The sequence below is a fragment of the Oncorhynchus mykiss genome, chromosome 7 (genome assembly GCF_057628025.1).
Source record: "Oncorhynchus mykiss isolate SJ-2025 chromosome 7, ASM5762802v1, whole genome shotgun sequence".
NCBI lineage: Eukaryota > Metazoa > Chordata > Actinopteri > Salmoniformes > Salmonidae > Oncorhynchus > Oncorhynchus mykiss.
This window is the reverse complement of record NC_143028.1, coordinates 8,783,200-8,807,305: the sequence shown is the minus strand read 5'-3', so window position 1 is coordinate 8,807,305 and position 24,106 is coordinate 8,783,200. Positions and strand designations below refer to the sequence as shown.

The following is a 24,106-nucleotide window of genomic DNA, read 5'->3' as shown; positions in this document are numbered from 1 at the left end:
TTTGTTATTGGGATGGTTTAATCACCAGCTTCTCTGGACCAAGGGAAGGGGTGCTCTCTGTATAGCCGTTCTAGAAAGTTATCTGTAGACCCTGGCTTTATATGCACACAAAGTATTTCCATAGCATTCTGCATAAACATCTAATTACGCTGGTAACCAGTTTAGAATAGCAATAAGGCACCTCTGGGGTTTGTGATATATGGCCAATATACCAAGACCAAGGACTGTATCTAGGCACTCAGCATTGCGTTGTGCATAAGAACAGCCCTTAGCCGTGGTATATTGGCCATATACCATACCCCCTCTGGCCTTATTTCTTAAATATACCCTGTAGAAAATAGGTTACATCCATTTCCCGAGTGCAATAAATGCTGCCTCTGTAATGGGGGTCAGTGTGCTGCTAACAACTTAGCTTCCCCCACATCCTTCAACCAATGATCGATCCTCTGCTTTGAAAAAGCAGTGGAGGAAGATGGAGCAATATGGATTTTGGCTGACATTCTGCAAATTTTGTCATCGATGAAACATTTCATCCCAATACCGTTTTCTGTTCCCAAAACTAAAATCTATTACGAACAGAGTGGACTAAGTTTTATAGACTTTACTCTTTGCCAAAGTTGTAAAAAATAGCTTTGTTTAGAAGGAGTGTAAGGGCGAAATGCCAATTGATTTATTTCACACGCACACAGTGGCGTTCCCTAACTGAAATATGCAAATACATGCTAGAACGTGCCAATAGGATCTCGCTAGCTCGTGCTTGGCTCTGCCCACCGGTTGCCTGTTCTGCACAGTGCCCTCTATGATTAAGTTGCTCTCATTGGAAATGACATGCTTCTGTCTATCTTGGGTTGATTATAAAACTCTTTGGCCTAGCGTTTAGTGTTGGACCAGTAACTGAAAGGTTATTAGTTTGAATACCTGAACCGACAAGGTGAAAAATCTATCGATGTACCCTTGAGCAAGGTACTTAACCCTAATTTGCCCCTGGGATGCCGTACTACTGGCTGACCCTGTAAAACAACACTTTTCTTTACATCTGTCACAATACTAATACTATTAATAATGTGTTACTCCAATATACCTGCGCAGTTTGCGCAGTGAAGATGCCCTTCACTTCAGTACAGGCAATAGAAAACGCTCTGCAACTGCGCAGGATGTGTGAACAACCCCCATTGGACCAACCATATGTGCTGTATCGGCGAACAACGAGGCTGAACATTGTGGATAAAAATAAAAACAAGGAGAATGGGGAAGAAACAGAAAAAGTCAGGCGATGACAGGTACATGATAGTGTGGCCCGTGTGTCATACGATTTGAGAATGTTGTGATGTATGCAACAGACTTCTATGACTATAACTGTTAGCTAGCTAACGTTAGTCGGACAGGCTGAGCTGGCTAGCATTAGCATGATACTGAAGCCATGAGTTTCATGTGGCGGCAGATTGCCTTGGCTAGGCCTCCCGTCTCGGGCTTATTCATAAGCTAACGTTATCCTCGCGCACTTGTTTTCTACCTTTCATATTGACAATGAATTAACCAATTTATATCTTGTATAAACACACTTGATGCTGAACAACAGAGACATGAAACCTATTATTCTCGCTATTAGCTAGCATATGTTATGCAGCTACATTGGCATCCTACTACCAGCTAGCCAGACTCCATGCAGTCACATAATGAAGTTAATTTACATTAGCTCGTGAGCTATCTAACTTAGCTAGCTTGCTCGTCCACTAATAGGGAAACGCAGATAACTAGCTATACATGATGCAATTCTAGGAGGACATTGTCAGCGAACTATTGCTGAATCTTTGAGTCACTGACAACACAAGTGAGGACCTCCAGCCTGGCTATGCCCCATGCCTGCAACATCATCCCTTTTCATTGTGCTGTCAGAAAGGGCCCTCATTCATTGTCCCAACTGTCGCCTCTATGGCTTGAGTATTCATCCAATGGCTGTTACCCCGTGTGAGTAAACATGGTCATTTGCGATTGATACCCCAGTTAGAGATTTGTTGTTGTCCTCGGTTTGGGGGGGAGGGGGGGTGCTTCAGAATAAAGCAGTATACTGATCTCAATGGCTAGAATATATATGCTATTTCCATTGCCAAGTATTAGGCTTTACGACCAAAAGTCTTAACCAATGTTGTTGTTCATATATTATGATGCATTCCTGAATAGAGATGTCAATTGACACTGACTCACGTCTTATTACGACATAGCCCTACAACGGATGCGTGTCTGCCAAGTGCACAAATCTACACTCGCTACTTGTAATAGGCACTCTTATCCACCCTTTGTAAGTCATGACCAGGTGTCTGCTTTTGACTGTGGGAATGAGCCTTGACAGATAATAGACAGAGCGACAGTAGGCTAAGTGTCGTGCTGGCATTTAAGTTGATTATTGAGGGATATATATTGACTGACCTGCCGTGATGGTGAGCTCTCACCCCCTGTACTGTATACTGCTGATCTGCAGCCTGCTCCTGCTCCAGTCAACTCTGCTGTGAGGTCAAGATGATACCAGGCCAGGGCTAAAGATGGCGCTGAACAGCAATGGCGGAAGGATATTAAAGCTTGATTAACTATGGTCCTCTGTTCCCCATAACCAACAACTATTACAGGTCTGGTCCAGAAACAACCACTAGCCCCTAACCCTAAAGGCACTTGTATATAAGCAATATTCATAGTAGTTATTACAGGTAAATAAGTGAAAGGAATAACATTGATAGAACAGGATAACTCCATCAACATTCTGTCTATCAGCTGTTTCTTCATGATTTTATTACCCAGAGGCAAGAGTGTCTGCACTGTGTACCCTGTGTGTTTCACCCGGGGTTGGGCCCTGTTCATTCTAACATAGAGGTGTTTTCCACTGCTGATGCAACAGGCATGCAAGGAGGTTAGCCTCACCCTCTGTATAAAGTCTGAAGCTGAGCAAATGTAGGGCTTTTAGTCTCAAAGATCCATGTGCTGCTTCAGGTAAGGTTATTGTGGTGTGGATGGTTAGTAGTTGAGATGATCATAATGGTCATTACAGGTTAGGGACTGACGTTGTTTGTCTTTCATTTTTGCTTTTCGTTTTCACCCATCTGACATAAGACTGAAGGTCTAGAATTAGTTTTGCATTTTTTTGGGACTGAAGGCATAACAGTGTCAAGTGTGCAGCTGCCATTCAGGTGGTGGTGTTGTTCTTGTTGGATGCACACTTCCCACTGTCAGGGTTGATTTGTGGCCACCAGCGAGTCATTTTAGGACCGCAGTAAAGCCTTCAAATCTGTCAACATTTTCTGTTGACTGGGTCTGTCTTGGTCGGAATGATTGACTGGGTCTGTCTTGGTCGGAATGACTGACTGGGTTTGTCTTTTGTCGGAATGACTGACTGGGTCTGTCTATTGTCAGAATAACTGACTGGGTCTGTCTTTTGTCGGAATGACTGACTGACTGGGTCTGTCTTTTGTCGGAATGACTGACTGACTGGGTCTGTCTTTTTGTCGGAATGACTGACTGACTGGGTCTGTCTTTTTGTCGGACTGACTGACTGACTGGGTCTGTCTTTTTGTCAGACTGACTGACTGACTGGGTCTGTCTTTTTGTCGGACTGACTGACTGACTGGGTCTGTCTTTTTGTCAGACTGACTGACTGACTGGGTCTGTCTTTTTGTTGGACTGGATATGAAAATCATATTTGCGTGAAATGTGCTAATTGGATCAGGGCTGCAAATATTTGAAATACCACACATTCATTAGTAAAAGTTTGTATCATTTTGCTGCTAACACGGAACCCAAACCGGCTACGCGCGTGTGCCATCGTGCATAAATGTATTTTGTCCCCCCACACCAAACGCGATCACGACACAAAGGTTAAAATATCAAAACAGTACTCTGAACCAATTATATTAATTTGGGGACAGGTCGAAAAGCATGAAACATTTATGGCAATTTAGCTAGCAAGCTAGCTTACACATGCTATCTAATTAGTCCTTTTTAGCTAGCTTGCTGTTGCTAGCTAATTTGTCCTGGGATGTAAACATTCAGTTGGCATTTTACCTGAAATGCACAAGGTTTTCTACTCCGCCAATTAATCTACACATAAAACGGTCAACTGAATCTTTTCTAGTCATCTCTCCTCCTTCTAGGCCTTTTCTTCTCTTGACTTTATAATGCGATTGGCAACTTTTAAAAATTAGGTGCATTACCGCCACTGACCTCGTTCGTCTTTCAGTCACCCTCGTGGGTATAACCAATGAGGAGATGGCACGTGGGTATCTGCTTCTGTAAACCAATTAGGGAGATGGGAGAGGCAGGAGTTGCAGCGCGATCTGCGTCACAAATAGAACTTACTTCTATTTTATCCCTTGGCAACGCAGATGCTCGTTGGCGCGATAATTGAATAACATAGATTTCTACATTTATTTTGCATGCTCGCTCACGTGACGAGAGCGGTGTAGTCAGCCTGTAAGCCTGAATTTTTTGTAACATAGCATATGGCAGAAATCTGCATGGAGAAAGAAGCATGTGGTTCCCAGCTATGCTTGATAATGCTGTCTTTTACCATGTGTAATGTGCATCATATGTGATTTGCATGACTTTGTTTCAGTGCCAAAGACGGTGGTATCGACCTTGACGCCCTAGCAGCAGAAATCGAAGGAGCGGGAGCCTCCAAGGAGCAAGGTAAAGGAAAGGCCAAGAAGAAGAAAGACAAAAAGAAAGATGATTTTGAGTAAGTCTTTATTTCTCTCTCTTCGACAGTAATGAATGCTCCATTTTAAAATAATTATGGAAATAAGAACCAACTGTTGGAGGGAAATATTTCTACATTTGCCTTGGACTTTGCAGCCTACTGTGTTTTGATCATAATGATTTGATCTTTAACAGTGAAGACGACATCCTGAAGGAGCTGGAGGAACTGTCTCTTGAAACCACAGGAGCTAAAGGCAGTAAGGTGAAGTGTAGCCATATGCTAATCTTCATATGCAATGACCTTATACCAGGCTATAGCCCAATGCTAATCTGCATATGTAATGACCCTATACCAGGTTATAATAGGGTTTCCGTTTGCCAGTAATAGCCGGCATAAAAAAATAAATTAGAAAAGCTGATAATGCATTTTAGCCCATTGACGGAAATACCAATTAATGTAAATACATTTGACCGTTCATGCTTATTCTTTCTATGGGTTAATTAGCATCATCTGTCAGACAGAGCTTTTATAAACCCAATCATTGCACAACAATTGTAAATGCAATCGTGTGATGAAAACATTTTTGTGGCCACAATTAAAAATACCTGCTATTTTTTTTATTTCTCTACTGGTAATTGAAGCGTGCTTCCCATTCGACATTCAAATGCGCAGGAAACGGAAGGCAGGCTTCATCACAGGCGTCACACATCCCTTTGCATTGAGCTGGAGGCAGTATGCATTTTGAAAACGTATAGCTACTCAATTGTTTGAACCCTCAACGTTTTACTACATATTATGGGGCGTGTTTTACTACATATTATGAGGCGTGTTTTACTACATATTATGGGGTGTGTTTTACTACATATTATGGGGCATGTTTTACTACATATTATGGGGCGTGTTTTACTACATATTATGGGGCGTGTTTTACTACATTATGGGGCGTGTTTTACTACATATTATGGGGCGTGTTTTACTACATATTATGGGGCATGTTTTACTACATATTATGGGGCGTGTTTTACTACATATTATGGGGCGTGTTTTACTACATTATGGGGCGTGTTTTACTACATATTATGGGGCGTGTTTTACTACATATTATGGGGCGTGTTTTACTACATATTATGGGGCGTGTTTTACCACATATTATGAGGCGTGTTTTACTACATATTATGGGGCGTGTTTTACTACATATTATGGGGCGTGTTTTACCACATATTATGAGGCGTGTTTTACTACATATTATGGGGCGTGTTTTACCACATATTATGGGGCGTGTTTTACCACATATTATGAGGCGTGTTTTACTACATATTATGGGGCGTGTTTTACTACATATTATGGGGCGTGTTTTACCACATATTATGAGGCGTGTTTTACTACATATTATGAGGCGTGTTTTACTACATATTATGGGGCGTGTTTTACTACATATTATGGGGCGTGTTTTACTACATATTATGGGGCGTGTTTTACTACATATTATGGGGCGTGTTTTACCACATATTATGAGGCGTGTTTTACTACATATTATGGGGCGTGTTTTACTACATATTATGGGGCGTGTTTTACTACATATTATGGGGCGTGTTTTACTACATATTATGCGGCGTGTTTCACCACATATTATGAGGCGTGTTTTACTACATATTATGGGGCGTGTTTTACCACATATTATGAGGCGTGTTTTACTACATATTATGGGGCGTGTTTTACTACATATTATGGGGCGTGTTTTACTACATATTATGAGGCGTGTTTTACTACATATTATGGGGCGTGTTTTACTACATATTATGGGGCGTGTTTTACTACATATTATGAGGCGTGTTTTACTACATATTATGAGGCGTGTTTTACTACATATTATGGGGCGTGTTTTACTACATATTATGGGGCGTGTTTTACTACATATTATGGGGCGTGTTTTACTACATATTATGGGGCGTGTTTTACTACATATTATGAGGCGTGTTTTACTACATATTATGGGGCGTGTTTTACTAGGCGTGTTTTACCACATATTATGAGGCGTGTTTTACTACATATTATGGGGCGTGTTTTACTACATATTATGAGGCGCGTTTTACTACATATTATGGGGCGTGTTTTACTACATATTATGGGGCGTGTTTTACTACATATTATGGGGCGTGTTTTACTACATATTATGGGGCGTGTTTTACTACATATTATAGGGCGTGTTTTACTACATATTATGGGGCGTGTTTTACTACATATTATGGGGCGTGATTTACTACATATTATGGGCCATGTTTTACTACATATTATGGGGCGTGTTTTACTACATATTATGGGGCGTGTTTTACTACATATTATGAGGCGTGTTTTACTACATATTATGGGGCGTGTTTTACTACATATTATGGGGCGTGTTTTACTACATATTATGGGGCGTGTTTTACTACATATTATGGGGCGTGTTTTACTACATATTATGGGGCGTGTTTTACTACATATTATGGGGCGTGTTTTACTACATATTATGGGGCGTGTTTTACTACATATTATGGGGCGTGTTTTACTACATATTATGGGGCGTGTTTTACTACATATTATGGGGCGTGTTTTACTACATATTATGGGGCGTGTTTTACTACATATTATGGGGCGTGTTTTACTACATATTATGAGGCGTGTTTTACTACATATTATGGGGCGTGTTTTACTACATATTATGGGGCGTGTTTTACTACATATTATGAGGCGTGTTTTACTACATATTATGGGGCGTGTTTTACTACATATTATGGGGCGTGTTTTACTACATATTATGGGGCGTGTTTTACTACATATTATGGGGCGTGTTTTACTACATATTATGAGGCGTGTTTTACTACATATTATGGGGCGTGTTTTACTACATATTATGGGGCGTGTTTTACTACATATTATGGGGCGTGTTTTACTACATATTATGGGGCGTGTTTTACTACATATTATGGGGCGTGTTTTACTACATATTATGGGGCGTGTTTTTCTACATATTATGGGGCGTGTTTTTCTACATATTATGGGGCGTGTTTTACCACATATTATGAGGCGTGTTTTACTACATATTATGGGGCGTGTTTTACTACATATTATGGGGCGTGTTTTACTACATATTATGGGGCGTGTTTTACTACATATTATGCGGCGTGTTTTACTACATATTATGCGGCGTGTTTCACCACATATTATGAGGCGTGTTTTACTACATATTATGGGGCGTGTTTTACTACATATTATGGGGCGTGTTTTACCACATATTATGAGGCGTGTTTTACTACATATTATGGGGCGTGTTTTACTACATATTATGGGGCGTGTTTTACTACATATTATGAGGCGTGTTTTACTACATATTATGGGGCGTGTTTTACTACATATTATGGGGCGTGTTTTACTACATATTATGAGGCGTGTTTTACTACATATTATGGGGCGTGTTTTACTACATATTATGGGGCGTGTTTTACTACATATTATGGGGCGTGTTTTACTACATATTATGGGGCGTGTTTTACTACATATTATGGGGCGTGTTTTACTACATATTATGAGGCGTGTTTTACTACATATTATGGGGCGTGTTTTACTAGGCGTGTTTTACCACATATTATGAGGCGTGTTTTACTACATATTATGGGGCGTGTTTTACTACATATTATGAGGCGCGTTTTACTACATATTATGGGGCGTGTTTTACTACATATTATGGGGCGTGTTTTACTACATATTATGGGGTGTGTTTTACTACATATTATGGGGCGTGTTTTACTACATATTATGGGGCGTGTTTTACTACATATTATGGGGCGTGTTTTACTACATATTATGGGGCGTGTTTTACTACATATTATAGGGCGTGTTTTACTACATATTATGGGGCGTGTTTTACTACATATTATGGGGCGTGATTTACTACATATTATGGGGCGTGTTTTACTACATATTATGGGGCGTGTTTTACTACATATTATGGGGCGTGTTTTACTACATATTATGGGGCGTGTTTTACTACATATTATGGGGCGTGTTTTACTACATATTATGGGGCGTGTTTTACTACATATTATGAGGCGTGTTTTACTACATATTATGGGGCGTGTTTTACTACATATTATGGGGCGTGTTTTACTACATATTATGGGGCGTGTTTTACTACATATTATGGGGTGTGTTTTACTACATATTATGGGGCGTGTTTTACTACATATTATGGGGCGTGTTTTTCTACATATTATGGGGCGTGTTTTACTACATATTATGGGGCGTGTTTTTCTACATATTATGGGGCGTGTTTTACTACATATTATGGGGTGTGTTTTACTACATATTATGAGGCGTGTTTTACTACATATTATGGGGCGTGTTTTTCTACATATTATGGGGCGTGTTTTACCTTGCTTCAAAGTCGACTAGGCAGAATCCGAACATATACGTGGAGGCAAATATTTTATTCAGACTTCCATATGCCATTGAAACCAGTAGACTATTTATCTTGTTTTCTATTGGTTATCAACTGTCTTTCATTGTCCGGTAGCCAAATGCACATTCCCGCCTACTGCCTTGTGTACATTGCTGACTTAATAATCTTAAAAAATAATATTTTATAAACATTTAAACTAAATGTTCTGATCTGTTGCGCCCGACTTGTTGCTTTTTAAAGTATGTTTTATCAATCCGAGGCCTACTGGTTGTATGAATTTGGGATCTATCGTCCTACAACTGTCCCAGAGTCTGTTTGGACTCTTTCCATCTCAACAAACTGACCAATGGAATAGGTCAACTTTTCTACTATGGGGGATAGTAGATTGACAGGCTCATGCACAGTGATAAGGCTAGGGAATGCTATGGTTTCCCTAAGTACATTTAAAATGCTATACCCTAATTAGCCTACTCCTGTCTATACAGAAAGAAATAAGGAAAGGCAGCACACGTGGCAAATGCCAAATAGATTATTGTTGAGTTATAACTGTCAATGAAAAGAGGCGCAGCCAGGCTTATCGGAATATTTCCAAATTCAATCATGGGAAAATATGGTTTGGAAAGATGCATGTCTATTGCTGTATAGAGAAGACAATGAAAAGACTCAATTGAGCGAACAACAGTAGGCCTATAGCCTATCTTATTGGCACCAGCAGAGACATCGGCCATATCCCCATTGAGTGTGCTTTGCTCATATTCACTCTCTATCATTGTCGTGTCAGTGTCACTTAATAGTTTGTTTTCTGGACTATAATTTCATATTCTGTCACCCCTTCTGGTAGACCTATTCTATGGACAACGTTGTTTTATTGATCTGTTTGTCCGTGTCAGCAGAGTAGGCTACCCTGTCATTTGTCATTTAAAAAAAGATTCTGCTAATGTCTGCAGTCATATAAAGTGTAGTAGAATTGCATGAAATGTGTTTTTATAAAAGGCCAAGTTTTTTTTACGTGCACAGAAAGAAAAAAGCGTATCTGACATAGACGTAGACGTTCCATAGAAATGGAAGACATACAAGACCACTGACAATCTCCCTCGATCTGGGGCTCCATGCAAGATCTCACCCCGTGGGGTCAAAATGATCACAAGAACGGTGAGCAAAAATCCCAGAACCACACGAGGGGACCTAGTGAATGACCTGCAGAGAGCTGTGACCAAAGTAACAAAGCCTACCATCAGTAACACACTACGCCGCCAGGGACTCAAATCCTGCAGTGCCAGACGTGTCCCCCTGCTTAAGCCAGTACATGTCCAGTCCCGTCTGAAGTTTGCTAGAGAGCATTTGGATGATCCAGAAGAAGATTGGGAGAATGTCATATGGTCAGATCAAACCAAAATATAACTTTTTGGTAAAAACTCAACTCGTCGTGTTTGGAGGACAAAGAATGCTGAGTTGCATCCAAAGAACACCATACCTACTGTGAAGCATGGGGGTGGAAACATCATGCTTTGGGGCTGTTTTTCTTCAAAGGGACCAGGACGACTGATCCGTGTAAAGGAAAGAATGAATGGGGCCATGTATCGTGAGATTTTGAGTGAAAACCTCCTTCCATCAGCAAGGGCATTGCAGATGAAACGTGGCTGGGTCTTTCAGCATGACAATGTTCCCAAACACTCCCGCCCGGGCAACGAAGGAGTGGCTTCGTAAGAAGCATTTCAAGGTCCTGGAGTGGCCTAGCCAGTCTCCAGATCTCAACCCCATAGAAAATCTTTGGAGGGAGTTGAAAGTCTGTGTTGCCCAGCAACAGCCCCAAAACATCACTGCTCTAGAGGAGATCTTCATGGAGGAATGGGCCAAAATACCAGCAACAGTGTGTGAAAACCTTTTGAAGACTTACAGAAAACATTTGACATCTGTCATTGCCAACAAAGGGTACACTAAAGTATTGAGATAAACTTTTGTTATTCACCAAATACTTGTTTTCCCCCATAATTTGCAAATAAATTCATTAAAAATCCTACAATGTGATTTTCTGGATTTTTTTTCTCATTTTGTTTGTCATAGTTGAAGTGTACCTATGATGAAAATTACAGGCCTCTCTCATCTTTTTAAGTGGGAGAACTTGCACAATTGGTGGCTGACTAAATACTTTTTTGCCCCACTATAAGTCTGCTAATGCGATGATTCATGGAATGCTTTATTATAAAGGTGCATTTTTCCTGAGAAAAATAGCTTCCCCAAACTTGAAACTCGCTTCCTATATTTGCTGTTCGTCACTCGTCTTGTTGGCTGAGGAAAACTTCATGTGGACAGATATTCTAACATCTTCAATGTGCGCGGTAAGAAGGACACAGGTCACTGCATCCTTGACTTGCATGTTCTGTTAAAATGAATTCCCATAATCTAAATGTGATGACTGTTATTCTGGGCATGTGAGTGGATGCCTAGTCAGGGTATGCACCCAATGCATAGTCCTATGGGTCCAGTCATGTCTGGCGCCACATTTTCTAACCGGAAACCCTGGGCTAATAGCCCAATGCTAATCTGCTTATGTAATGACCCTATACCAGGCTATAGCCCAATGCTAATCTGCTTATGTAATGACCCTGTTTGGCAAAGCACATGCTTCTATGGAGTACTCATCACTTCCGCAATCCACAGAAACCAGACGCCACAGACGACCCCGAGAGTGCCGTCGAGCCCCCGCCGCCCACCAAAGCGGAGAAGAAGAAGACGCGGAAGGGCAAGCGAGCCAGCCTGGAGGATGACGACAGGGACGACGAAGAGGTTTCTGGTACGGGTGACGTGGAAGACGAAGACAAGCAGAAGGACAAGAAGACGTCTGCTGCCCCCGCTGCTGCTGCTGCTGCTGGCTCAGACTCGGAGGACGACGCCTCACGGACCCGGAGGAAACCCAAGGCAGGGAAGAAAGGAGGCCACAAGGAGGCCTCGGACGAGGAAGAGGAGGACGATGATGGAGGTGCGAGGAAAGGAGAGGGGGGAGGGGAGGATGATTCAGATGATGACGACTCTTTTGACGCATCGCAGGCAGGAAAGAAAGGCAAGAAGAAGAAGGGCAAAGCCAAGGCAGACAGTGAAGAAGAGGAAGAGGAGGAGGGAACCTTCAAGATGAAGACGGCAGCTCAGAAGAAGGCAGAGAAGAAGGAGAGAGACCGCAAGAAGAAAGAGGAGGACAGGGCTAAGCTGAAGAAGCAGAAGGAGAAGGAGGAGGAGAAAGAGGGGAGTATTGAGGTTGCAGCAGTGCCTAAGAAAGAGAAAGAGGTAGGGAAGAAGAGTGAGCCAGCGGTGGCCCCAGCAGCAGCCCCAGCAGCAGCCCCAACCCCAGCAGCAGCCCCAACCCCAGCAGCAGAGACGGAGGCAGCAGCAGAGATTGAAGATCAGGAAGGGGCTGATCCTCAAGGAGAGGGTGAGATTTACAATTGGTTTATATTGTATCCATTCCACAGCCTAAACGGCGACACTTTACAATGAGTTGCCCATATGCCATGTAGGAACTACTTTCATTTTAAGAATGTGTAAATGCTTATCTGTACCCATTAGCTGCCGATGAGGTGCTTGAAGCAATTAATGGTAAGAGAAGGAAACAAACAGATTTCTACTTCAAGGTAGCTTGTTACATGCCTTAATTTTGCTGGACCCCAGGAAGAGCACCTAATGGGGATCCATAATACATACTAATACACGTGTTGTTAACTTCTTGGCGCACCCATCCCGTTAGCGGGATCATTTTCGTCAACATCATTTGGCAGAGTGCCAAATTCAAATTAAATTGCAAAAAATATTTAATTTTCATGAAATCACAAGTGCAATATAGCAAAACACAGCGTAGCTAATCCACCTGGTTTGTCAGATTTCAAAAAAGCTTTACAGCGAAAGCAAACCAAGCGTTTATGTGAGGACATCTGTCTCAGCAGACAAAACATTACAAACAGCTAGCAGCAAAGTAGATTGCTCACGAAAGTCAGAAAAGCAATAAAAATGAATCGCTTACCTTTGATGATCTTCGGATGTTTGCACTCCCAGAGACTCCCAGTTACACAATAAATGTTCCTTTTGTTCGATAAAGATTATTTTTATATCCAAAAACCTCCATTTGGTTGGCGCGTTTTGTTCAGAAATCCACAGGCTCGTGCAGGTCATGACGGGCAGACGAAAATTCCAAATAGTAGCCGTAAAGTTCGTAGAAACATGTCAAATGTTTTTTATAAGCAATCCTCAAGTTGTTTTTACAATAAATAATTGATAATATTTCACCCTGACCGTAGCTTTTTCAATAGGAGAGAGCGAGAGAAAATGTCTGCTCCAAGCTGTTGCGGATGCAAAACTCTGCTGGCATCCAGCCATCCACTGACGCGATGTGATCGTTCTCACTCATTTTTCAGAATAAAAGACTGAAACTATGTCTAAAGACTGTTCACACCATGTGGAAGCCATAGGGAAAGGAATCTGGTTGATATCCCTTTAAATGGAGGGAAGGCATGCAATGGAACAGGGAGCTTTCAAAAAAAGAGGCACTTCCTGGTAGCATTTTCCTCAGGTTTTCGCCTGCAATATCAGTTCTGTTATACTCACAGACAATATTTTGACAGTTTTGGAAACTTTAGAGTGTTTTCTATCTAAATCTGACAATTATATGCATATTCTAGCTTCTGGGCCTGAGAAATAGGCAGTTTCATTTGGGTACGTTTTTCATCCAAACATCAAAATACTGCCCCCTACACTCAACAGGTTAATGTGTAGTTGCATGCAGTTACAATAGTAGAAGTCTACTCATCTTAATTCTGTACCCATTTGCTGCCGATGTGGTGGAAACAATGAATGAACCCAATGGTAATGTTTTCAAAGTAGTTAAGTGGCGTTACTGTGCAGTTACATGCAATATGACTGATTTCTGTCTGGGGTATTTTTGTTACTTCAGAAGAGGAAGGGGTAGACAAGAAGGGCAAGAAAGACAAGAAGAAGAAGAAGGGGGACAAGGAGAAAGAGGAGAAGAAGAAGGGACCCAGCAAGGCCACAGTGAAAGCCATGCAGGAGGCTCTGGCTCACATGAAGGAGGAAGAGGAGCGCGCCAAGAAGGAGGAAGAGGAGAACCTGCGTCGCCTGGAAGAGCAGGAGGCTCAGAGACTGGAGCAGGTTAAACACACACACACGCACACACTGTATACACACACACACTGACCTCTTACCCACTGACCTCTTCAATGTAACACCTACAGGAGCGTCTGGAACAGGAGCGCAAGGAGAAGAAGAAACAGAAGGAGAAAGAGAGGAAGGAGAGGCTGAAGAAGGAGGGCAAACTGCTGACCAAAGCCCAGAAAGAGGCCCGGGCCCGGGCAGAGGCCACACTTGAACTCCTGAAGGCCCAGGGTATTGAAGTGCCATCCAAAGACGACTCGGTGCCAAAGAAGAAGCCAGTGTACGGAGACAAGAGGAAAAAGAAGCCCCAACAAGCACAGACCCCTGAAGGTAACAGCCTCTTCCAATCCACATCAAATACATGTCCAACTGCAAAGTCATCTATCTGTTTGTGCCTCGTCCCTCATTCCTCCTCTTCCCCGGTCAGAGATCTCAGAGGTCATGTCACCCACGTCGGAGATGGCAGAGCCAATCATCTCACAGATGGCAGTGGAAACTCCCAAAGTAGCAGCAGGTAAAATGGACCATAGATCTTGGAGACGGAGCCTGCCTTAATGTCCTCCGCTTGTTGTCCAGATCTGGGTGTAACGCCAGACAACTTTCATTGCCTCAGTCACATTTTGTGTCATGTCTTCCTGTCCCTCCCCCCAGAGGTAGAGCAGAAAGCTGAGTCTGCAGTTGATGACTGGGAGGCTATCGCTGAGACCATCGATCAGGACAACGGTAAGACAGGACAGACTTTAGGTTTTTAGCAATATCTCCCAAAGGCTTGGTGGCTTACACCTCACATAACGTCTCTTCTCCCTCTACAGAGCTGAAGACGGTCCACATTGAGGTGAAGCCAGAGACACCAAAGCAGCCCCAACAGAAACCCTCGTCACAGCCGGAGGAAGAGGAGGACGACGAGGAAGAGGACGAGGAGGAAGAGGATGACGAAGAGGAGGACAGTGAGGAGGAAGAGAAGGAGAGTCAGCCTCACACAACGCAGCAGGCCCCAGCCACTAAGAGGAAGGGAGTGAAGGAGAGCTCAGAGTCCAGTAGTGACAGCGACTCAGATGACGATCGCACTAAAGAGGAGCGGATCTACGACAAGGCCAAGAAGCGTATTGAGGTAGTCTCACACATTTACTCACAAACACACATCCTATCAACATTGCTAAATGGTAGGGAAGTGTAATGTTGTTCCCTCTGTGCTCCTCCTGTGTAGAAACGGCGAGCAGAGAACATAAAGAACATAAACCTGGACAAGCTCCGCTCCCCTGTCGTCTGTGTACTGGGCCACGTAGACACAGGCAAGACCAAGATCCTGGACAAGCTGAGGCATACACACGTACAGGACGGAGAGGCAGGAGGGATCACCCAACAGATCGGAGCCACTAACGTACCGCTGGAGGCCATCGTAGAGCAGACCAAGATGGTGAAGAACGTGAGTACTGCTGCTCCTCTCCCTTCAGCTCAGACCCAGCCATACAGTGACCGTACACTGAGTGTACAAAACATTAGGAACACCTTCCTAATATTGAGTTGTACCCCCTTTTGCCCTCAGAACAGTCTCAATTTGTCGTGGCATGGACTCTACAGTGTCAAAAGTGTTCCACAGGAATGCTGGCCAATGTTGACTCCTATTCTTCACAGTTGTCAAGTTGGCTGTATGGCCATTGGGTGATGGACCATTCTTGATACACACAGGAAACTGTTGAATGTGAAAAACACTGCAGCGTTGCAGTTCTTGACACACTCAAACCGGTGCGCCTGACACCTACTACCAGACCCTGTTCAAAGGCAATTCAATGTTTTGTCTTGTCCATTCACCCTCTGAAAAAAATCCTTCTTTAACCTGTCTCCTCCCCTTCATCTACACTGATTGAATTGGATTTAACAAGTGACATCAATAAGGGATCATAGCTTTCCCCTGGATTCACCTGGTCAGTCTGCCATGGAAAGAGCAGGTGTTCCTAATATTGTTTGTATGGCATTGGATTTGAATAAATAGTTGGTGTCTAATGGCTCTTTAATCATTTCATTGTTTCCTCTTCAGTTCAACAACGAGGCCATTAAAATCCCAGGAATGCTGATCATCGACACCCCAGGCCACGAGTCTTTCAGGTAAACCCTCATTCAGAAAAATGTGTGTCCACTGCCCTAAATGTGTTTGTCCTGACTGCGTCTCGCTCCGTCTGTCTGTGTGTCCAGTAACCTGAGGAACCGGGGCAGCTCTCTGTGTGACATAGCCATCCTGGTGGTGGACATCATGCACGGCCTGGAGCCTCAGACCCTGGAGTCCATCAACCTGCTCAAGGAGAAGAAGTGTCCCTTCATTGTAGCACTTAACAAGGTCAGTCTGTCTGGTCAGACATGCTCATAGCTTACCTCTGGGATGGATAGATGTCTAGTAGAGGACTTGCATGTATTAAAGGCACTCAATGGCCCACAATTCACTGGGAATAAAGCTATCAGGTTACAATAGCTTGCGGAAGTATTTTATTTTTTTCACAAGTAGTTAGTTGGTTGCCCATCCATGTGACGTGTATTTTTGTCCCTTCTATTCGTTCCATTTCTATGTCTACTCCAGATTGACCGTCTGTACGACTGGAAGAAGAGTCCGGACACAGACGTGGTGGCCACACTGAAGAAGCAGAAGAAGAACACCAAGGATGAGTTTGACGAGAGGGCCAAAGCTGTCATCGTGGAGTTCGCCCAGCAGGTCACTAACTATATGAACAACGGAGGGGGAAAGAGTTTTGGCGTTGACAGCACTTTTCACTATTGCGATGCACCTATTGTGTGAACCCTGAGTGACCCTGCACCTGAGAGAGTGTTGCCTTATGTACATAGACATGAAACACTAGTCACTTTAATGATGTTTACCTACTGTTTTACACACTTCATATGTATATACTGTATTCTAGTCAAGATTCATCCTATATCACTACTGCTGTACAGACCTTTTCTGTTGATATACTGTCTATACACACTATTATATGTGTATATATATATTTATATTCTGGTCTCTGACATTGCTCGTTCTGATATCTGCATTTAATTCGTATGTTGTTATTGTGTTAGACATTACTTCACTGGTAGAGCTAGAAACATAAGCATTTCACTGCATCTTAACATCTACAAATCTGCGTATGCGACCAATGAACTTTGATTTGATTGTGTATTCGTACAGGGTCTGAACGCAGCTCTCTTCCATGAGAACAAGGACCCGAGGACCTTTGTGTCTCTGGTGCCCACCTCGGCCCACTCCGGGGACGGCATGGGCAACCTGATCGCTCTGCTGGTGGAGCTCACCCAGACCATGCTGGCACGACGCCTGGCACACTGCGACGAGCTCAGGGCTCAGGTCATGGAGGTGAGGGACAATTACTACATTACTGTCACAGTTTATGGGGATGAGGAAGAATAATCCTCCCTTTTGTTGTCACGGTTAGATTGCTGTTATTTTAGGGTAACTTCCGTTACACCAGTCGCACTACCGTTACGTCAGTGTCATTGCCGTTGCGTCAGTGTTATTACCATTGCGTCATCTAACACTTAATGTTGTATTAAACTCAACATGTGTCCCTGTCCATCGTCAGGTGAAAGCCCTGCCTGGTATGGGCACCACTATAGACGTGATCCTGATCAACGGGGTTCTCCGGGAGGGCATGACCGTCATCGTACCGGGGGTGGAGGGACCCATCGTCACCCAGATCAGGGGGCTGCTGCTGCCTCCACCCATGAAGGAGCTCAGGGTCAAGGTATGGAGGAAATGTTTATGTTTATTTTAAAGAGCACTTGTAGGAGCAGCAGACAGTTCTGAGCTGATTTCAACAGGAATGTCATACTGTCCATGACTTGGCTAGGGGTTAATCCTAACTTCCACGTCTCATTTTCACTAAATCATTCACTGATGTCAATGGCAGACTAAGCGATAATTTGACGGTGGAAGTTAGAATTAGCAGCAGGTAGTCTAGCGGTTAGAGCATTGGGCCAGTAACCCGAAAAGTCGCTGGTTGGAATACCCAAACTGACAACGTGTAAAATCTGTCTGTGCCTTTGAGCAAGGGGCGCCGTACTACAATGGCTGACCCTGTAAAACAACACATTTCACTGCATTTCACTAGTAATGATGATCTGTGTGTAGTATTAATGAATGATCTGACCCCCTGTCCTCTTTAGAACCAGTAGGTAGTATTAATGAATGATCTGACCCCCTGTCCTCTTTAGAACCAGTAGGTAGTATTAATGAATGATCTGACCCCCTGTCCTCTTTAGAACCAGTAGGTAGTATTAATGAATGATCTGACCCCCTGTCCTCTTTAGAACCAGTAGGTAGTATTAATGAATGATCTGACCCCCTGTCCTCTTTAGAACCAGTAGGTAGTATTAATGAATGATCTGACCCCCTGTCCTCTTTAGAACCAGTAGGTAGTATTAATGAATGATCTGACCCCTGTCCTCTTTAGAACCAGTAGGTAGTATTAATGAATGATCTGACCCCCTGTCCTCTTTAGAACCAGTATGAGAAGCATAAGGAGGTGTGTACGGCCCAGGGAGTGAAGATCCTGGGGAAAGATCTGGAGAAGACCCTGGCAGGGCTCCCCCTGCTGGTGGCCCACAAGGAGGATGAGGTGGCGGTGCTCAGGGTGAGACTGGCACATTTAAGCAATAAGGCCCGAGTGGGTGTGGTATATGGCCAATGTACCACGGCTAAGGGCTGTTCTTAAGCACGATGCAACGCAGAGTGCCTGGATACAGCCTTAGCCGTGGTATATTGGCAATATACCAGAAACCCTTGAGGTGCCTTATTGCTATTATAAACTGGTTACCAACGTAATTAGAACAGTAAAAATAAATGTTTTGTCATACCCTGGGTATATGGTCTGATATACCACAGCTTTCGGCCAATCAGCATTCAGAGCTCGAACCACCCAGTTTATAATGTACTGTGTATCAGAGGTTCTTAAAAATGTTCAGCTCGAAACCCAAATGAGAAATTGACCCTGTGACCCAAATCGTCCTCCAACCACCCAAATGAAGAAGAAATAGTGTGGGATTATAGATGTCATCTCATAATTCGCAACCCACTTGGAACCCGATCCATAGTTTAAGAAACCCTTCTGTGTATGAAAACAGGGCTGTGTCTCAATAGTGTTAGACTGGATCCCTCTGCCACCTACATGTCAATAGTTATGAATGGCTCCCTGCTTCCTCTCCTTGTCTTTTTTTTCCATCTCTTGAGTTAGTTACTAGTACACATACACACACTCACACACACAGTGTATTGAGATCCTCTGCGTTATGATCCCCCTGCAGGATGAGCTGGTGCGGGAGCTGAAACAGACTCTGAACTCCATCAAGCTGGAGGAGAAGGGTGTGTACGTCCAGGCCTCCACTCTCGGATCCCTGGAAGCCTTGCTCGAGTTCCTACGAGTGTCCAAAGTGCCTGTGAGTATCACACACACACACACATCGTATCAAACTACAATATAGTATTGAGATACTGTGCTGTAAGGTTAATGTTTTTCCGTCTCCTCCAACAGTACGCTGGCATCAACATCGGTCCAGTCCACAAGAAAGACGTGATGAAAGCTTCCACTATGCTGGAGCATGACCCACAGTGTGTGACCTCTTCTGTCTTCTCTCCTTTCTATACCCTGTCATACATTTGTTTGATTGGTTACTGTCTCAGCGTAATTAACCCTATCTGTGTAAACTGGACAATAAAAATACATGCTGTCCTGTTCTAGGTATGCAACGATCCTGGCGTTTGATGTGAAGGTGGAGAGGGACTCTCAGGAGATGGCTGATAGTCTGGGGGTCAGGGTGTTCAGTGCTGAGATCATCTACCATCTGTTTGATGCCTTCACCAAGTACAGAGAGGACTACAAGAAGGCCAAGCAGGACGAGTTCAAGTATGTGAACACACACTACATGATACCAACCATAACTTTGTTTTGCTGTCATAGGCCATAGCACAAGTGATCCACACTCAGCCCATTGGAAGGCTACACCTGTCCTGTCTGGGCTAGGTTTCCAGACAGGACAGTAGGCGTGGGGTATGCCTGGTTCAGGTTTCCAGACAGGACCGTAGGCGTGGGGTATGCCTGGTTCAGGTTTCCAGACAGGACCGTAGGCGTGGGGTATGCCTGGTTCAGGTTTCCAGACAGGACAGTTGGCGTGGGGTATGTCTGGGCTAGGTTTCTAGACAGGACAGTAGGCGTGGGGTATGTCTGGGCTAGGTTTCTACACAGGACAGTAGGCCTGGGCTAGGTTTCCAGACAGGACAGTAGGTGTTGGGCATGCCTGGGCTAGGTTTCCAGACAGGACAGTAGGTGTGGGGTATGCCTGGTTCAGGTTTCCAGGCAGGACAGTGGGCGTGGGGTATGCCTGGTTCAGGTTTCCAGACAGGACAGTAGGCGTGGGGTATGCCTAGGCTCTGTTTCCAGACAGGACAGTAGGTGTTGGGCATGCCTGGGCTAGGTTTCCAGACAGGACAGTAGGTGTGGGGTATGCCTGGTTCAGGTTTCCAGACAGGACAGTAGGCGTGGGGTATGTCTGTGCTAGGTTTCTAGACAGGACAGTAGGCGTGGGGTATGCCTGGTTCAGGTTTCCAGACAGGACAGTAGGCGTGGGGTATGCCTGGTTCAGGTTTCCAGACAGGACAGTTGGTGTGGGGTATGTCTGGGCTAGGTTTCTACACAGGACAGTAGGTGTGGGGTATGCCTGGGCTATGTTTCTAGACAGGACAGTAGGCGTGAGGTATGCCTGGGCTAGGTTTCCAGACAGGACAGTAGGTGTGGGGTATGCCTGGGCTAGGTTTCCAGACAGGACAGTAGACGTCGGGTATGTCTGGGCTAGGTTTCCAGACAGGACCGTAGGCGTGGGGTATGTCTGGGCTAGGTTTCCAGACAGGACAGTAGGTTTGTGGTGTACCAACAGTTGTTTTCTCTGTCATTTTCCACAGACACATTGCTGTGTTCCCCACTAAGCTGAAGATCCTGCCTCAGTTCATCTTCAACTCTAGAGACCCCATAGTCATGGGAGTCAACGTGGAGGCTGGGGTCCTCAGACAGGGAACCCCACTCTGTGTGCCCAGCAAGGGGGTGAGTGTGTGTGTATATGTAGAGTGCAGCGTGTGTTTGTGGGACCTGTTTCTATCTTTGTAGGACGTAGAAACCGGTGTAATAATATTATCTGACTGACTTCCTCCCTGTCAGTTTGTGGACATTGGCATCGTGACCAGCATTGAGATCAACCACAAGATGGTGGACAGTGCCAAGAAGGGCCAGGAGATCTGTATAAAGATCGAACCGATCCCCGGAGAGGCACCCAAGATGTTCGGCCGACACTTTGAGGCCACCGACATCCTCGTCAGCAAGGTACAGTCACAGAGAGGAGAAAGGCAACACTTTTCTTTTCAAAGTTCAAATTACCGTGTGGTGGGTTTTCAGGTCAACACAGTGTATCAGATGTTGTCAGTACTCACTGTTACATTGTACTGACAGCAGGTACCCAAACTCTAACAACACTGGGTTCTGTACTAGAAGTAGTGGACCATAATGAGAATGGGGAGACTTCGGAGTTCTGAATGTGGTCTTTTGTTTGTTCTCCAGATCACCAGAGCGTCCATCGATGCCCTGAAGAACTGGTTCAGAGACGAGATGGGCAAATCTGACTGGCAGCTCATCATGGAGCTCAAGAAGACTTTTGAAATCATCTGAACGGAAGAACGGGCACACACCTTCATGTCTTCAGGCGGCCGCAGCACACCTACACACAAACACACACACCACTGATCATGTGACACCTGATCAAAGAGACACACACACACACTTGTTCATCACACCCACGTATGCATACATCCATAAATGTTGGGAGCAGTGCAGTGTCCCCCTCTCCCCCATCCCCTCCCCTCTGGTGGGTGGGGGAGTGTATTTTTAGAGGGGAAACAGTGTTTTTCTGTGAGAAACCAAACTATTTCCCGCTGTTGTTAACAGTGACAGTTTAGACAGCATCAACACACACACTATTCCAACGTGCCTGTTGTTTGGAATCATCTTGAGTTTTGTTTTTCATTTTGCCGCTCTCTCTCTCACTCACCCTCCACATCTGTCTGCTGCTGGAGTCCTGCCCTCTGTAATCACTCTGGTTTTCAGGCTGGGGTGAGACTGGAGAGGGGGGCGAGTGGGAGTGAAGAATGCTGGGTCAGGCCTCACCGGAACCACAGATCTACAGAATTCAGCAAACTGGGTGTGACAAGTTTCCGTGGGTGCCATGTTGGCACCGGAAGTCGCAAGGAGAATGACATTCCACTGAGAATGCAAATGAGAACCTTATTGTTATGACACGTTGGTTGCCAACATGGAGGCTAGTTTGCTGAACTCTTTATATCTATCACGGATCAAGGGGAGCTGTGCGCCAAAGGCCTGAATTAGAAGAGGGGAGAGGGGAGGCATTCTTACCAGAAGTTTTAGACGTCTGAATAATACGACCTTGTCAGTGTTTTCTCTTTTCTTGAATGCAGTTATTTTATGGTCCTTTTAAAAAGCCCCTCCCTCTCTGACATCACCACCACCCATCACCAGCCCCCCTGTCAGCGCAGTTCGACTGGTGCCTACGGACCTTTTTTTACCATGAATGAACTAGGTGACAAAATAGGCGGTCCCTCTTCTCTCTACTTGAGTTCAAAATGTAAAAGATAATAAAAAATCTACATCAATAAAGACATATTTATAGAAGTTGCATACTCTGCCCCCTCTGCCTTGTTGTATATTTTGGATAATGGTATGAATGGAATATGCATTGAATTCAATTCTATGAAAAATAAATATGAAGTGCTACTTCCCCTGGTTTCATATGCTGTTATTAGTGAGGTGGAGTTCCCCTGGTTTCATATGCTGTTATTAGTGAGGTCGAGTTCCCCTGGTTTCATATGCTGTTATTAATGAGGTCGAGTTCACCTGGTTTCATATGCTGTTATTAGTGAGGTGGAGTTCCCCTGGTTTCATATGCTGTTATTAGTGAGGTCGAGTTCCCCTGGTTTCATATGCTGTTATTAGTGAGGTGGAGTTCCCCTGGTTTCATATGCTGTTATTAGTGAGGTGGAGTTCCCCTGGTTTCATATGCTGTTATTAGTGAGGTCGAGTTCCCCTGGTTTCATATGCTGTTATTAGTGAGGTCGAGTTCCCCTGTTTTCATATGCTGTTATTAGTGAGGTGGAGTTCCCCTGGTTTCATATGCTGTTATTAGTGAGGTGGAGTTCCCCTGGTTTCATATGCTGTTATTAGTGAGGTCGAGTTCCCCTGGTTTCATATGCTGTTATTAGTGAGGTGGAGTTCCCCTAGTTTCATATGCTGTTATTAGTGAGGTCGAGTTGCCCTGGTTTCATATGCTGTTATTAGTGAGGTCGAGTTCCCCTGGTTTCATATGCTGTTATTAGTGAGGTCGAGTTCCCCTGGTTTCATATGCTGTTATTAGTGAGGTCGAGTTCCCCTGGTTTCATATGCTGTTATTAGTGAGGTGGAGTTCCCCTGGTTTCATATGCTGTTATTAGTGAGGTCGAGTTCCCCTGGTTTCATATGCTGTTATTAGTGAGGTGGAGTTCCCCTGGTTTCATATGCTGTTATTAGTGAGGTCGAGTTCCCCTGGTTTCATATGCTGTTATTAGTGAGGTGGAGTTCCCCTGGTTTCATATGCTGTTATTAGTGAGGTGGAGTTCCCCTGGTTTCATATGCTGTTATTAGTGAGGTCGAGTTCCCCTGGTTTCATATGCTGTTATTAGTGAGGTCGAGTTCCCCTGTTTTCATATGCTGTTATTAGTGAGGTCGAGTTCCCCT

General features: G+C 44.1%; 1 protein-coding gene across 1 annotated transcript; it reads left to right on the top strand.

The window, feature by feature from the left end:
• The first annotated feature begins 1,120 nt into the window (after window positions 1-1,120).
• On the top strand, window positions 1,121-23,114 carry LOC110527355 (eukaryotic translation initiation factor 5B). Its single transcript, XM_090240178.1, has 22 exons — window positions 1,121-1,280; window positions 4,601-4,723; window positions 4,879-4,945; window positions 11,784-12,549; window positions 14,062-14,276; window positions 14,360-14,609; window positions 14,707-14,793; window positions 14,931-15,002; window positions 15,092-15,390; window positions 15,487-15,705; window positions 16,318-16,385; window positions 16,473-16,614; window positions 16,852-16,983; window positions 17,455-17,637; window positions 17,864-18,025; window positions 18,782-18,913; window positions 19,584-19,715; window positions 19,811-19,887; window positions 20,018-20,182; window positions 21,235-21,373; window positions 21,488-21,649; window positions 21,884-23,114. The coding sequence occupies exons 1-22, from the start codon at window positions 1,246-1,248 to the stop codon at window positions 21,989-21,991; spliced, it is 3,735 nt and encodes a 1,244-aa protein (XP_090096304.1). The 5' UTR covers window positions 1,121-1,245; the 3' UTR covers window positions 21,992-23,114.
• Window positions 23,115-24,106: the final 992 nt, after the last annotated feature.

Excerpts from the sequence above, each read along its gene's own strand:
- LOC110527355 (XM_090240178.1), top strand. The coding sequence starts at position 1,246 with ATGGGGAAGAAACAGAAAAAGTCAGGCGATGACAG. Across the intron at positions 4,946-11,783 it reads CAGGAGCTAAAGGCAGTAAG|AAACCAGACGCCACAGACGA; the intron begins GTGAAGTGTAGC and ends CGCAATCCACAG. Across the intron at positions 14,610-14,706 it reads ACAAGCACAGACCCCTGAAG|AGATCTCAGAGGTCATGTCA; the intron begins GTAACAGCCTCT and ends TTCCCCGGTCAG.